Genomic DNA, 14,731 nt, shown 5'->3' with positions numbered 1-14,731 from the left:
TCGGATATCCACATCGTGTAGATTAACCCCAAATCCGTTGCTTGCCCCGCTGCCATTTTTCAATTGGCTTTAACAGCTTTATAGAGGATACAAAGCCAGACATTGTGACCGGGGAATGGGAGAACAGAGCTGGTGCTCGCCGAAAAATGTGGTTTTGGTTATAACTATTTTCATAGTTTTTGCAACACCTTATTAAAGTTGAAAGCTACACATATAACATGACTGGTGGCACTTTCCTAATGCGCTGAAGTCGTATTTCATTGCAACTGACAGGGCGGCCGGGCATTTATTTCCTCACCGCTCCCCTGTTTTTGGGGGCTTGGTGGGACTGGGCTTGCAGTGTGCTGGCAGGACCCAGCACTTTGTCTTTCAGGGAGACATGTGTCCCTGCAAAGCACCCCTTCCCCTGCATTTCCATCCCTTTGCACTCTGATTTCATGTGCCGCCTATCTGCACTGCGAGATGCTAAAAGGCAAGGATGCACCAGGGGAAAAACACTCCAGCTGGGGACAGAAAGCATTTCCAGTTCAAAGCGAACATTTGAGTCCATTCAGCCTACTTTTGCTCCTGGTTTTGCTCCTCTGCTCAAGGCACAGTCTAAGAAGGGTCGCAGGCATTGGCCCCTTGGAGCTAGATGCAAGCATCTGCATCTCGTTAGCTGCGAAGAGCATCACGCTCCAGCAATGCTGACCAAAAAGGCACTATTTGGCTTTAAAAAAAAAAAATATCACTCTAATATGCCAGATACAGCTCTCCATCTCGCTACACTTGCAAATATTTAACAAATGCTAATTTAAGTTTATCAGCAAACGTTCGAGACTAACAAGAGGTTATTTTCACCCGCCACCGCCGCGCTCTTGGCAGAGGCGGTGAAGAGGGAACACAAAAAAAGACGCGATCAGCCCAGCAGAGCCAAGGCCAAATTCTCATCTTATTGACACAGCTGCAAATCCCTGCTTGGCCGAGCTCGCGCCAGGTTTCCAGCTGCGCGGAGGCGACCCCAGGTCCCTGCCGCCTGCCTCTCCCGAGGGGTTTTGTGCCCCGCATCACCTAGAGCATCACCTCCACAGCCAGCACTGCATCCCTGCTCCAGTCACTCGCGTGGACCAGAATCATTTCCCTCCGTGCTCTTATTTTGAGGAGGAATCTTTCACTAGCTGGTCTGATGATGCCGTGAAATATATTTTTTCTAATTAACGGGTATTTGTTCCTAACAGGATTCCAATTCCAATTCTCATTAGGGGTAAAACTGCTCCGTATTTAGTCTTCTCCGTAAAAGCTTCCTGCGGTCAGCCTAGCGATCGTTACAACCAGCGGCTCAGTGCAGGCTGTTTGCAAAACTGCTCTGGAATGGAGTCACTCAACAGCACGCATGAAATTAACTCCAACCCCAAGAGTTTAACCCCAAACCATTAAAAACATACACGGTTTCTGCTTGGGTTAAGCTGCCAGGAGTTAGCAGTGGCTGTCTGGAAGAAGCCCCTTGCAGCTGAGATATTAATACCACACCAAGCCAGCGCTCAGCTCCACAGGCAGCACGCCTGGATCCGGCGCCTTACCCCACCACCACCGAAAGAGCAGGAATTAGACAGAGAGGGTGAGTGGATGGCAGGGAGCGGTGCCTTCACCTCCACGTGGTCCCCAGCCACCATTCAGACAAGACCTGTGATGCCAAGGTGGTTTTCCCCCCAAAACCCACCAATATTTTGCTTTTTGCCACACCAGATTTTGGGAAACTTTAGGAAAATGCATTTTGTTGTTCATGTTTGGCATTTCTGCAAGGGGAAAAAAAAAAAAAAAAAAGAAAGACCTCGTGGAAGATGTGTCTCATCCAGAGCCAGGAGAACGGGGAAAGAATGCTCAGCCTCAAGAAACTCAAATTTGATATTTTAAACAAGTAAATGAGTGTCTCCCTTTCCAGCACAAGTTTGAGCTCCTCCTATTTTTACCCCAGGCTCTCTGCCTGCTTTGTGATACTCTTCCAACCCTGCCCACCAGCACCCAGATGTACGATCCCATCTTTTAAGAACCATTTTTAGCCAGTGCATCCACCAGGGTGTTGTAGGGCAGGGAGAAGAACAGTTGGGGAGAACACCCCAGCACACTGTGATACGTCCCCACGTGCCGCCTACCACGCCGCTCCTCACCTATGCTGGAGTATCAGCCATCGCTCGGAGACTTACAGACCCGTCCTGCAGGCTTCCCGGAGCAGGAATGGGAGGTGAAGGCAAGCAGCAGCTTTCTGGTGGTCGATCAACCCGAAGAAACCATTTAGCCATTAGAAAATTCCCTGGAAAGGCAAAAAAAAAAAAAAAAAAAGCAACACCAGGAGGTCCTGTTAGCGTTAGCGGTTCCAAACTTGGTAATGTTAAAATAGATGCATTTTCCTGAGGCAAAGCGGAGCAGTGGGCATCAATGGGCATCACCCAGCATGCAGGTCCTACCCACATTGACTTTTCTGCATTTCGTTAAAAAAAAGTGTGGATTTTCCTTTATCTCCCTTCCTGGGGAAAAAAAAAAAATAAATAAATGTAGGGAGCTGCATTTAAGAAGCTAAAAAGTTTATTGCAAGCCCAGTGGGAATGCTGAGCATCCTCCCAATTGCAACCTGGCCACACTCGCCATCGGTCCCCAGCACTGCTGTGACCATAAACGCAGGGGACATGTGCCCATGGTGCTGCTCCCCAAAAAGCGCAGGGAAGGAGGGAGCTCAAAGGAAACGTGAGTGGCTTCAGGCACACAGTTCCCAGCTTCCTTCTAGTTTTCCTGAGTGTTTGGGGCATTCCCACCCACTCCTGGCCAAAAGACCCTGTGTGGTGGTGGGGGCTGAAGTTAAAGGGAGTGGGGGCTCCAGGGGATGGCAAAACTGGACGAAATCTGTTTCAGGTGCAAAATTGGACAGAATCTGTCTCATCGACGGTGGTTCCTTCTGCAACCAATGCTGATGCTTGTGGGCACCAGCTTCCCCTAATTAGATTTGATCAATTAACTTTTGCCCCTAAATTATAAAGGAATCTCAGCAGGAGGAGTTAAACAAATTGGGGGGGGGGGGGGGGGGGGGAGGAAGGAGGAAAATAAGGGGGAATCCCAACATCTTCACCCATCTGCTCCGCAGGGCTGAAACGCGCCCCTGCCCCAGGCACTGTTTTGCTCTTTTCCCAAACCATTGTGGCTGAGCCCGGGAGCTGCAAACAGCCCCAGAGCATCCGGGGGTCCCAGGCAGGGTTTTTCTGTTTGGTTTAAAAGGGACAAGAAGCAAGACCCGAGACGTGTGAAAGCATGCTTAGGAACACAGAGCAGGGAAAGTTTCGCCGAAGCTGGCGTCGGGTCATGCAAGAGCTTTCCCCAGGGAGGGAAATCCATTAAAAAGACCGAGAGGAGCCGTTCCCAGCCAGCTGCCCCCACATCCCAGCCAAAAATAACCCCCGGTGGCGAGAGCCCTAATCTAATCTCCCCACCTTGGGTTCGCAAACATCCCGCCAGGCTGAGGGCTCCTTGCAGGAGGGAGGCGTTTGCCGCGAGGCCGGTGGCGAGGTCCGGAGGGAGGCTGGGAGGGCCGCGGCCAGAGCCCAAACAAAGAGCGGAGCTGGTGAGGGTGCCCCAAACTCCTGGGGCGTCCTGGGGATGCGAGTGTGTGTGCGTTGGGGGGCGGGTGGGAGCGTTAAAAATAATAATTAAAAAAAATAAAAAAGGCAAAAAGCTGCAAAAACGCCACTCCTGCCCTTCAAACCCAGGGCCTGTGGGCTCGCGGGGTCTGCTCGCGCCCAGTGGGTTGGACGGCAGCGGCGCGATGCTGCGGGGGCTCGGCCCTGCAGGGTGGCACGGCCCCCCCGGCCCCCGGCCCTGGGGGCTCCCCGAGGTCAGGGGGTGCCTCCGGGCCAGGGGGCTCCGCCGCCCCGGGGCGTGCTGCCCCGCCGGGCTGCCCTGCGCGCAGGAGCAAACTTCAAACCGCAACCGGACCGCGGGGGCAAGGGGGGGCTGCACCGGGCTGGGATTGGGGGGGGGCGGGGGGAACACAGCCCCCTGCGGGGATCGCAGCCTCCGGGAAGCACTGCAACGGGCCGGGGGGGCACTGCGACCCCCACGGGCACCGCAAGCGGGGGGAGCGCAGCCCCGGACGGGGAGGGACACCGGACACCTCCCCCCCCCACCAAGGACACCGCAACCCCCCGGGGGAACCGGGAGCACCGCGGCCGGCCGCAAGGCTGGAGAGCATCGCAAGGGCCGGGGCGAAGCGCAGCCCGCTGGAGGCACGGCGACGGCCGACCGGGGATGAGGGTGGGGGGAGCACGGGGGGGTGACGGCGACCGGCTGCGAGGCGTGCCGGTGCCCCCGCGACGTAGCACGGCGGCCACGCACCGCCGCTGCGAGCCGTGCACCGGGAAGGGAGGAGGGGAACGGGGGGGGGGGGAAGGGGGCGCTAAGGGGGGGCGGCGCGAGGCACCGCTGCGGAACGGCAAGTTACTTCCCGCACCGGAGGGAGCGGGGGGGGAGCGGGGGAGATGCCCGCCGCCGCCGCCGCCGCACGTGCCCCGGCGCCCGGGGCCGCTTTGTCCGCGCCGCTCGGCTCGACTCCGCCCGCCCCCGCGCGGCGGCCCGCCGGTGAATGACAGCCTACCTGCCCGCCAATCTTCATCACACTGACACCGGCCCTGACAGCGCGGCCGCCGCTCGCCGCCGGCCCGGCCCCGCCGCCGCGCCGCACCGCCCCCGCCCCGCCGCCCCGCCCCGCCGCGCCCCGCCCGCCGCCGCGCCGCGCCCCGCCCCCGACACGCCCCGCCCCCTCCCACCAGGCCACGTCCCCTTCGGCCACGCCCCCTCTCCTCGCCACGCCCCCCTTCAGCCCCGACCCCCCCCCCCCCCGCGGCGCCGCCTCCCGGGCCTCGCTGTCCCCGCCCGTGCCGCGGCCCCGTCGCGCTCCGTGAACCAAAAGCGGTGTTTTTATCCCCAAAGCAAGCGATAGCCGGTGTTTGGCTCGATGCTCGTTGCAATGGCCCGGAACGGCCCCAAATTACTCTGGGGCACCGCGGGGCCTCGCAGGAGGCCGGAGCCGGGCACTGCCGGTCGCAGCCCCCCCAGGGAGCGCCCGGCACGGGGTGGGGGCAGCAGCGCTCAGAGCAGCTGCGGGGAGCCCAAAGCCGGCAGAGCAGAGGGGCCAGCGGAGGGCTGGATACGCATCCCGCATCCTGCCTTCAATCCCAGCGCCATCAGCCGTCAAAACTTCTTCCCGAATTGCCGCGTGTCGCTGTGACAAACGCCACCCTGGCGCGCTCCACCTGGAGCATCCCTCTCTCCCCGCTCGCTGTCGGTAAGGCCGTGCGAGTGCTGGGGCGATGATTTATAACCAATTCTTGTTGTTCCGGGCCTGGAATACAATGTAGACCTCCGCATGCTGTGTAAATCAGAGCTGGATGCTCTTCCCACCCTCATTGCTATTCCATGAGAGCCATCCAAGATGAGGAGCCATAAAGCTGTCTTCAGTCCTCCCTTGTTTCAGCCAGATTCAGGGCCAGGCAAAAAATATTTTGGTCTTTGGAGACTCTGATTTGAGTGGGATAGATGCGCAGGGGAGGACATAAAGCACTCATTAGGTATCGAAGGGCTGCAGGATCACCATGCTCGTGTCTTATTTTGCCAAATGGAGATGAAAAGCAGGCACAAAATGGATGTGTAGGAAAGGCAATTAAAGCCATCCTGCATTTTCAGTATCATGCCCGTTTTCCCACCCCTGTGGTCCTCCAGAGCCCCCTCCTCCCCAGCAGCTCTCTTCTGTGCATCTTTTAAGCCCCTTCACTGACTGCCCAATATTTCAGGGTTATTTGCTGCTCCTGACACATTTGTTCTGATGCCATCAGCAACTCACCACGAGCATCCCACGGGGGTGCAGAGAGTTTGGTTTTATTTTGCTGAGCTACAGCATCCTCCAGGAACATGGCCAGGCCTGGATTTCTCCTTTGCAAATGCAAAAGCCACATCTTCCCCGGAGAGTTTTGCCAGAGGTTAATTATCATCCCTGCTAAAAACCCCGCCTGATTTCCCATTTGAATTGGCTTAGCTTCAACCTCCAGCCACTGGGTCTTGTCGTGTTTTCTGCTCGTAAATTAAATGGCGCCTGTGCTCAAACTTTTTTTTTTTTTTTTTTTTTTTTTTTTTTCCCTAAGAAAGCACCTCTCTGCTGTACTAGGTCACCCCTGATCTTGTTGTCACTGGGACCCACAGATTTGCCTGGTGAGAACAGGGATATGTAGCAGCATCCCTGCTGGGATGTCAAGCTGAGTACCACTCCACTTTTCCCTGCTGTTCCAGCATCTCGCCAGCTCTCAGCCCAGCTCTTTTCTCCTCCACCCAAATTTCCATCAGCTTTTTATCAAATACACCCAGAGGCACCTTCTCTACCACAGGCTGCTGCTGCTACTGGAAAAGGAGCCCAAACCCCCTGAAACACAAAACCCTTTATCAAATGCCTTATTCCACATCCCCATCCCACACCAAGGAATTGAAACCTCCCTGAAATTAAACCTTCTTTTGACACCCTAAGTGGGGAGGTTGTGCCATGCACCTGCACCGAGGCTGTGTTTTGTGCACTTGAAGTTGTAAATATGCAATTAGAGCAAACTAATCAGCACTTATTCAAGAGCACACCAAGTTCCTTCTGTAAAGTGGCAAGAGTACTTGGAGCAAGTTTACTAAAATATTAAACATTTGGCAAGAGCAGTGACATAGATAACTTGTAATATTTACATTTTTACATAACTGGCTTCAGGAGAAAACAAATTACACCAAGTATAGCATTTTACTCTCAGTCATTTGACTACTCCACCATAAATAATTCAATTCTCTCTCCAAGATTACATTAGGGCTGGTGTTGAATTTCTCAAAGAAAACTGTGACAGGATGCTATGGGAAATGAATGCGTATGGCTCTGCTGAAACCTTCTGAAATATATATAAGAGAAAAGCAGGGTAAATTATTAAACAATAGATGTTAAAAACAACATGAGTTTGGATGATGAGCCCGGGTAATATGTGGCAGGGGGGTAAAGAGACACGAGAGCATCCCCGAATTGCAAGCTTGCTTCCTGAGCACAGGGGTAAGCCAAGCTGCTTGCAAGATAAAGGATGCTCAAAAACCCATTCATAAGAAAAAGGATGCTCTGAAGGGAGTCCGATGGAAAGCACAGCCCCCACTGTACAGCAGGTGCTGCTCCCAGCTCCCTGCCCGTGTGCTGCCCACCTCCCAGCTCCCTGGGTTTGTGCTGGATTTCTGAGATGCAGGTGTTCAGGACACATACACTTTCCCACACCTCCCCAAACTCTCTCCAGTTATGTGTTTCATGAAAAGGGCGGAAAAAAATCATTGCTGTCTGGTGCAGCCTTAAAACCAACAAGCTGCCAGGAACATGGACAGAACCGATTCCTGTAGAGCGCTATCCAGGTTGAAATGAAGGGATTCCCCACCTTTCACCTGTTTTCAGACCTTAGCTCATGGAAGATTTTTGTTAAGACTGATCTCCCTCCGTTTGCGATACTTAAGCTCCCCGCTGAATAAGCACTCATCTTAACTATGTTATCTTTATCTCCGTACATGATTTTCCTGGGAATATGGGGAGAGCAAACCAAAAAGATTTACAGCACCGACGCAGCAGCATTGTTTGCTGCAGAAAAACAAACCACGAGAAGCCGCGGTGCATTTTAAATAGCCTCCTAACGGAACATACAGCTGCTCCGACCTGACAGCTACTAATAGATAAGTGCACGGGGGATAGAAGGAAGAGCTTTATCAATAACCCCTAGGCATAAGGAAGAGGAATGTCTTCAAACGGCTGCCGTGCCTGCTCCTGCACTAGCCGGCCGGGGGTTAATGATGTCTTGTCGAGCTGGGAAAGCACTTTGGGGTCCTTCCGGATGAAAGTGCTGGATAAATGGCAGGCAAGATCATTTTTATTAGAAAATCCCCACTGCCAACTTGCTCCTTTTTAATGTTTAATTTCAAGCCGTAATAAAGTCTCGCTGCTCCTTCGGGGTCTCCTGGCTGCTTGGCTGTGGTTCCCTTCCATGCAATGCTATAGCCAGCTTTGCAGTGCCGCAGCCTGGTAGATTTTAGCTCAGCCTGAGGGTTTTTTTGGCTGTGTTTCAGGGTCCCTCCCTGCATCGGCTGGGTTCGGTCCATGGCGGGAGCTCACTGCCACCCGCGTCCCCCTGCACCGGGGCATCGATGCAGTGCGGTGTGAGAGACACACTGGTCACAACTCCTTAAAGATGCAAATTGAGAAGCAGCCATCATAGCAAGAGACTTCTGTTAATTCTCATCTGAGTATGCAGATTTCAGTGCTGACTTTTGCTAGGCTTATTTGTTTTATTTAGCAATAAATTTAATACAGGCTCCCTGAAGCAAAGAGACAGATGGACTATAAACTTTGAATTTTGAGTAGCTTTACATCCTTAGGTTAGTATCATTTTTGATCTCTCCTGAAATTCTATCCACAAAAGTTTGCAGGGATTGGAATCTGCTTTTTTACAGCCCCCCCAGCCCCCTGTGACCATGCACCTTCGCACCGGAATAACGAGTAACCACCTGATGAGCCACCTTCTATTTTTTTGCACGGGTCACGCAAAAGTATGCTAAATACCACCTAAATGCTGCATACCCTGGCTGCTGGAGTTATCCCAGCGACTCACAGATGGACCTGAGAAAACCAAAGCACCACGTTTCCTCTGGGTCCAAGTGAGAAACCCCTGGGCTGAAATAAAATGCGCTTGGAGAACATGGGGAAGCCAGTATGTGTTTTTGGAAGGAGTCACAATGTGGCAAACAGGATTTATTTACTTTTTCTGATGGTTGTTTTGCCATCCATCAGCAATACAAAAGCAGGTAGGAGGGGAGGAGAAATGCCTGCTGTCTCCAAGAGGTGGGTGATCTCCATCCTTGGGTTGCCCATGCGTGGTGGGATATGGCTATGAGCTGGCCAAGCACTGTGTCACTGCTTTGAACCTGAGGGTTGTGAAAAGCCAGGATTTAATTTTGGGAGATAGAAGGTACAGCCAAAGTGCCTGGTCACTGGCTGACAAACCAGGTAGAAAGCATGGTGTTGCAAATGGACCCCAACAAGCAGATGTCACCTAATGCCAAACTGCGATTGAATTACCACGGATTAACGTATTACAGGTGCATTAAAGTCTAATGAGTGGCCCATGATTAATGCTGTTATGAGGAATACTAAAAGAACGAATGATGATGAGCCACTTGAAGTTACATGTGGGGAGTTTCAGGTGTTGATGGTTCCACGGTCTCACACTCGCGGGAACAGCCCAGCTAAGGCAAGGGGGTCTGGGACTAAGGAGAGAAGGAGGGACCACATTTCTGCTCTTTGCTTGGTGGGAATCAGCAACGCAGACATCTGGTGATGTGCTTTAGTGCTGTGAGGAACGCTGTGTCTGAGGAAGTTCATTCTGTTTTTCTCCCTAGAATTTTAGCTCTTCTTTTCTTGTGGAGGAAAACCTCCAAAAACAAAACAGCCCTGGATTAAAAGAATACCACTGGCGTACTACAGTAAGAGAATACCAGAGATTGAATCAAATCAACAATAATTAACAAAAATCAACTGGTTTAACTGGGAAAAAAAGGGACGCCAGAAAGAGGTTTGGGTCCGAGTTCAGATTTTGGTTAATTTTAGGGGAAATTATCACCCAGTGTGGGAGAGATGACATCTAAGTGTGCCCAGAGACAACTTGCTTGCTGAGGGCTTTTTAGGGAAAGGATCCTACAGTTGTTTTAACTTCAGTGCACAAAGTATCAGGAAGCTGTTTTGTGTATGGATGTGTGCTTGAAAAGCAACTGACTGCAGGGAGTTCAATTTGAATCAAGTATAAATAGTCAACAAAGGCACCAGGTAGCCAAATTCCTCCCTCCTGGGACTTTTCAGGCCATCGTGGGAGATGACAGGACACCCTGTCCTCCTCCATCTACCTTCTGGGTTCAGGTTGGGCACGCATGCAACCCAACCACAGGAACCACTTTCTGACCCATAAACCAGGACATTTTGGGGCTGTTAGTCACGTTTTCTCTAGATGGGATCAGATTTTTATTTAAAAAGTGACTTCATATCCCATTTTATTATTTCTGAGCATTGCAGGATTTGTTCTATTTGAAGTCTTACATCCTCATTTCCTGTCACTGCTATTAAAATTGATTTCCGCCATGAGCAGGAGAAAGATAATACGAAATGGGTTCCTGTGAGAGCGAGCTGTATCCCCACCGGAGCCATTATGAACTCTCCTATATTATTTTAACTTTCTTTCATTAGTGATTCTCTTTGGAAAAGGGCAACTCATCCCTTGGCTGAGACGTGTTGTCCACAAAGTTGGAGAAATGCAAGGGGAGCATGGGGCAGGGATTTAAATAGCTCTTCTTCACTGCCCCGGGCTATTTATAGATGTAACCAGATCCCCACTGCCTCCGCGGTGCTCCCGGCTCCACAGTGCCACCAGCCGCATCCTCCCCACCTCCCCTGCACCTGTCCCATGTTGTGCTCAGCACCTGCTGTGACCAATACCCTCCAGCACACCCTTTGTCCATCTCCTAAACCTGTCTGACTCCCCGTTCACACTGCGATAAAATGGACTATGGGTGAGCATCCTCGCCATCAGTCCTTCCACCACCAGTGACCTCTCTGCCTCCAGAGGCATTGCAGAACCAGAGGCTGCAGCATCACACATCAGCTCCTAAATACGCCAAATTCAGCCCTAAAACACATAAAGCATCTTCCCAGCCTGAAGCATCAGTCCCCACTCCCTCTGTGGCACATCCTGGCTTGGGGCAGCCTCCATCAGGTTCATGCAAATGGGGTTGTGCATTTCACGGCACAGACGTGCTCCCCATCGCACCGCTTACCAGTCACCAATCCCAGCCCCGGTGGAGCCACCCAAAGGGGCACTGGCACCCACTCCCATCCAGCAGCATCCCCATCCAAGGGCTTAAACGCCTTCACCAGAGAGTAATTTAACGCCATCCCCAGCTTAAGCTCCATATCTACCAGGCGTGAAATTAGTTCCAGCAAGCTGCAAATTTGCTGCTAATAAAAATATTTAGCAATTCACCAGTCTTTAAATCAGGAGCAGGATATTTTCTTACTTGCATCAATGCTTGTTTCTCACAACTCTAATATTTGATAACCCAGCCCAAATTGTGGGGCTGGAGCTGTAAAACTGCAAGTTTTATGACAGTGCAAGGAGTTTTAAATCAATTCCTTTAGCTCTGCTCGCTCCATGGCATCGAGGCTGGAGGAAACCATTCGATCGCTTTGTCCGACCTCTTGTATTTCACAGGCTGTTAAGTCTCACCCAGGTACTGGTAATTTGGGTTGGATGACGGCATTTTGCTCCTGTGGAGATGGAGGCCCCGTCTCGCCAGGGATGAAGTGGAGTGGGATATTCCCACCAAAAAAATCATGTTCTGGGGCAAAAAGCAGTGTAAAACCATTCTGGCCCATATGGGAAGAGGTTTTCATATATTTCTTATTTCACACTCACGTGGACAAAGTATTGGGGGTGAAAAACCTTTGGCAGACATCCCCGAGTGCTATGTAGGATGCAGCAGGATGCTGCTAACTCTGCAGCCGATCAGTATCACAGATTTGCAGTTATCACCCCCAAAAGAGACCCACTTGATTCAAACCTGCCCTATATCCCAGCAAATATTTTTGTGTGTTTTCCAAACAAGCTTTGATCCAGCTGATCCTGCCTCGTAGTCTCTGAAGAAAGGTGACCCCTGCATCCTCCCAGACTGGTGTTTAATTAGCCTGAGTGCTGGAAAATTGCATTTCTCTGCAAAGCTCCATTTGACCCAAGCCAGCATCTGCTCACAGGACCATTTCATGCCTTTGCTGAAGCGCCATGACCCCACATTTCCTTCAAGAAAATCCACCTGTGGTGATGAAGCCGCCTTCCCCAATCTGTGAACGAACTATTGCCTGTTTCCAAATTCATAATAATTATATTTATATAATAATTCAATAACATACTACTAACACAATAATAACCACAATGAAGAATTATTTATTCCCCTCAACATCAGGCTTTGCTGGACTGTAAGCATCCTTCGTCTGACTCCAGCTGACCTCCTTATTTACTGCATCAAGTGCTGCATCACTGGAGAGCCTAACGAGTCAATGCTTCGTGTTACCTTGATTACCGATATGAAATATGTTGTGCCAGGAATCCATCAGTCCTGTACGTTAGCAGTGCCCGGCGAGCCAGGATTTCCTCTGGTTGGTGCGTCCTGCCCGGTGCAAGGGTTTGCACGCAAAGCCAAAACCCAACCCCAGGCAAAAACAACCGCAGATATCAAGCGTCACCCAGAGAACTCCTTGATTTCTGCTACTTCTGCGTCTTTTTTAACCCACAATTCACATCCAGCATCGTTTTCCCCCTTTTCCTGTTTAGTTTTCAGGGCAGCCCAACTCTGACGCGAGCAGTGCGTGACGCCAAACCCTAAGGGGTAAAACCTGGGGAAAAAAAAAATTCTCGTTGCAGGACAGCAACGAGCCCTCCTCGGGCTGTAAACCCCAGCTCCGCGCCCAGCCCAGCGAGGGGCCGCGCGAGGCCGCAGCCCCCCGGGAGCCGCCGGGGCACGGCCGCAAGCACCCGGCCGCCAGCCCGGCCGCGCCCCGCCCCGCTCCCTCCTGCAGCCAATGGCAAGCGTCGGCAGAGCGGCGGGCGGTGCCGATTGGCCGAGCGGCGGGCGGTTGCTAGGCAGAAGCGGCGGCGTGGCAGCATGGCGGGGCCGGTGCTGGGCGCGGGGCCGGGCGCGCTGCTGCTGGCGGCGCTCTGGGCGCTGGCGCTGCTGCTCTGCCTGGCGCTCGCCCGCGCTCCCGGTGCCGCCAGGTGAGGAGGGGCGGGGGGGGGGAGGCCCGCAGCGGAGCCCCCGCCGCTGAGGCCCGTCGCTGCCTCTCCCCGCAGGCTGGCCGCGCTGCCGGTGCCGCTGGGCGCTGCGCTGCTCAGCGCCGCGCTGCTGCTGTACCCGCGGGAGGAGGAGGAGGAGGAGGAGGAAGGCGCGGGGCCGCCCCCCGGCACCGAGGTGAGGCGGGGGCAGCGGGGCGGGGCCGCGGGACCCGCCCCAGCGCTGCCCCGGGGCCCGGCGGCCGCTCCTCGCCCCCTTTTCCCCCCTTCTCTGCTCTTTTTCCCCGTCTTCTCCCCTCCCTTTTTGCCCCTTTTCCCCCTTTTTGCCGGTTTCCGGCAGCAGCAGCCCCGAAGAGCCGTCCCCGCCGGGCCTGCGGGCGCTGCCGGTGCTCAGGGAAGGCCCCCGGAGCTCGTGCGGAGGCTGGTTTGGGGGAAAAAGGGCGAGTTTCACGGTTATGCGTCACCCGGCACACGTCTGCGAGGCTCCGGCCCTGCTGAGCGACGGCCTGGGCCGGGCACGGTGCCGTGACAGTTTAGGCAGAATTTCCTCTGTTCTGTTATTAATGCGGATTAATTACTGCTTAGGCAGTGATCTGTGCCACGAATCCTTGTGGTTTTCCCTCTGCCGCGTGCAGGCCCAGCTCACGGATGGGCTGGGACAGGGGAGGCGCAGCCGTGCCCGCCCGCCAGGCTGGTGAGAATGGAAAGTTGTTTTAGGGGTCTCTGGGATCTGTCCTGACCATCGATAATACACCATCTGGGCTCTCTGCACTGAAACCCTGTTAATTGGCTAAATAAAGAGTGAAAAGTGCTGCTGGAAAACATGGTGTCGCTTGTAGAAGACTTCCCGCGGCGGTTCCAGGCCAGGCTGTGTAAAACGGGGCCAGGGGGGCAACGCAAAGCACGGGGGCATCCCAAGGAGCTGGGCCTGCACGCGGCAGAGGGAAAACCACAAGGATTCCTTTCTTAACCTCTTTTTTTCCTCCCCGTTCTCAGAAGGAGAGCTCTGCGTGGGGCTTGGTTGCTGGCCTTCTGCTGCAAACCTCTTTTTCAAGGCCACTGCGTGGGCCCACAGGTGGACCAGGACCATAACACGTGGCTTTTCCGCTCCCTGCAGATCGTGGACACCTTCTTCATCAGCCGCCTCATCCTCCTGGCTGTGATGGCCCTGGTCTTCCTTGGGTGCCTGTTCCTTCTGCTGCTTCACCACCTCGCAGAGCCGGTGTATGCCAAGCCGCTGCGCCGCAGCTGGAGGTGAGGCCACCAGCGCAGATGCCATGTCAGATGGTGGCAGATAAGGCCTGGCACTGGAGAGCAGAAATGATGCGAGATACCCTTCCAGGGTAGGATAGCAGCAGGTCTGGGTGGCAGCCAACCGCAGGACGCAGCACTGAGCAGTGTTCTCAATTTCCCTCTGCTTTCAGCCTAAACGGGGAAACGTGGAAGGTAAAGAGAACTGAACTCAGAGATCCAGCCAGTTTTTGCCTGAACAATGGATTTGTGAGGCCTGGGGTGGTTTTGGTCAATACTTTTTAACTCCTTGTTGGCCTTTCAATACTTTTCAAGAGAACTTAGGATTTAGGGTTCTTTGCTTTGTTTTATATTGGTAGCGTGGAAGAGGAAATCCAATTTTCATTGCAATGAAATAGGAGACTGGTGGGGAGTTAGTGAGTCAATATCCACAAGTTGTTTTGTCACTGTTCTTTTTTAATGTTAAGACTAATTAAACTTTCTGAAGAACCCCTGGCTCAGTTGTTATTTAGTTCACAGGAATGTCATGTTTTGCAGCCTTTTGGTGCCAGTGTCTCCAAAGAGTGCCCTTTCCCAAGGTTTTG

At 53.3% G+C, this 14,731-nt stretch overlaps 2 protein-coding genes across 9 annotated transcripts in view; one reads left to right on the top strand and one right to left on the bottom strand.

The window, feature by feature from the left end:
• PKNOX2 (PBX/knotted 1 homeobox 2) overlaps positions 1-4,695 on the bottom strand; it is an 86,809-nt gene extending 82,114 nt beyond the window's left edge. For 4 of the 5 annotated variants that reach the window (XM_084495577.1, XM_084495576.1, XM_084495574.1 and 1 more), the window contains exons 1-2: positions 4,619-4,695; positions 2,148-2,290 (exon numbers count right to left, since the gene is read on the bottom strand). The gene's annotated coding sequence lies outside the window, so the exon portion shown is untranslated. Of the gene's footprint in view, positions 1-2,147; positions 2,291-3,458; positions 3,727-4,618 lie in introns of those variants that run through there. The other variant, XM_084495575.1, reaches the window with a different exon arrangement.
• A 6,887-nt stretch (positions 4,696-11,582) lies between these two features.
• On the top strand, positions 11,583-14,636 carry TMEM218 (transmembrane protein 218). Of its 4 annotated transcripts, none has more exons than XM_084495570.1 (4): positions 11,587-12,881; positions 12,957-13,074; positions 13,893-14,150; positions 14,239-14,636. In XM_084495570.1, the coding sequence occupies exons 1-4, from the start codon at positions 12,689-12,691 to the stop codon at positions 14,246-14,248; spliced, it is 579 nt and encodes a 192-aa protein (XP_084351696.1). In that variant the 5' UTR covers positions 11,587-12,688; the 3' UTR covers positions 14,249-14,636. The 4 variants fall into 4 exon arrangements, with proteins under 4 accessions (XP_084351699.1, XP_084351696.1, XP_084351697.1 ...); XM_084495572.1 differs by having other exon boundaries at positions 11,596-12,881; positions 14,014-14,150; XM_084495573.1 differs by lacking the exon at positions 14,239-14,636 and having other exon boundaries at positions 11,583-12,881; positions 13,893-14,134.
• The last annotated feature ends 95 nt before the right edge of the window (positions 14,637-14,731 follow it).

This window comes from Aythya ferina, assembly GCF_964211825.1.
Source record: "Aythya ferina genome assembly, chromosome: 22".
NCBI lineage: Eukaryota > Metazoa > Chordata > Aves > Anseriformes > Anatidae > Aythya > Aythya ferina.
The sequence above is the reverse complement of the archived record's forward strand: the minus strand, read 5'-3'. Positions and strand labels throughout refer to the sequence as shown.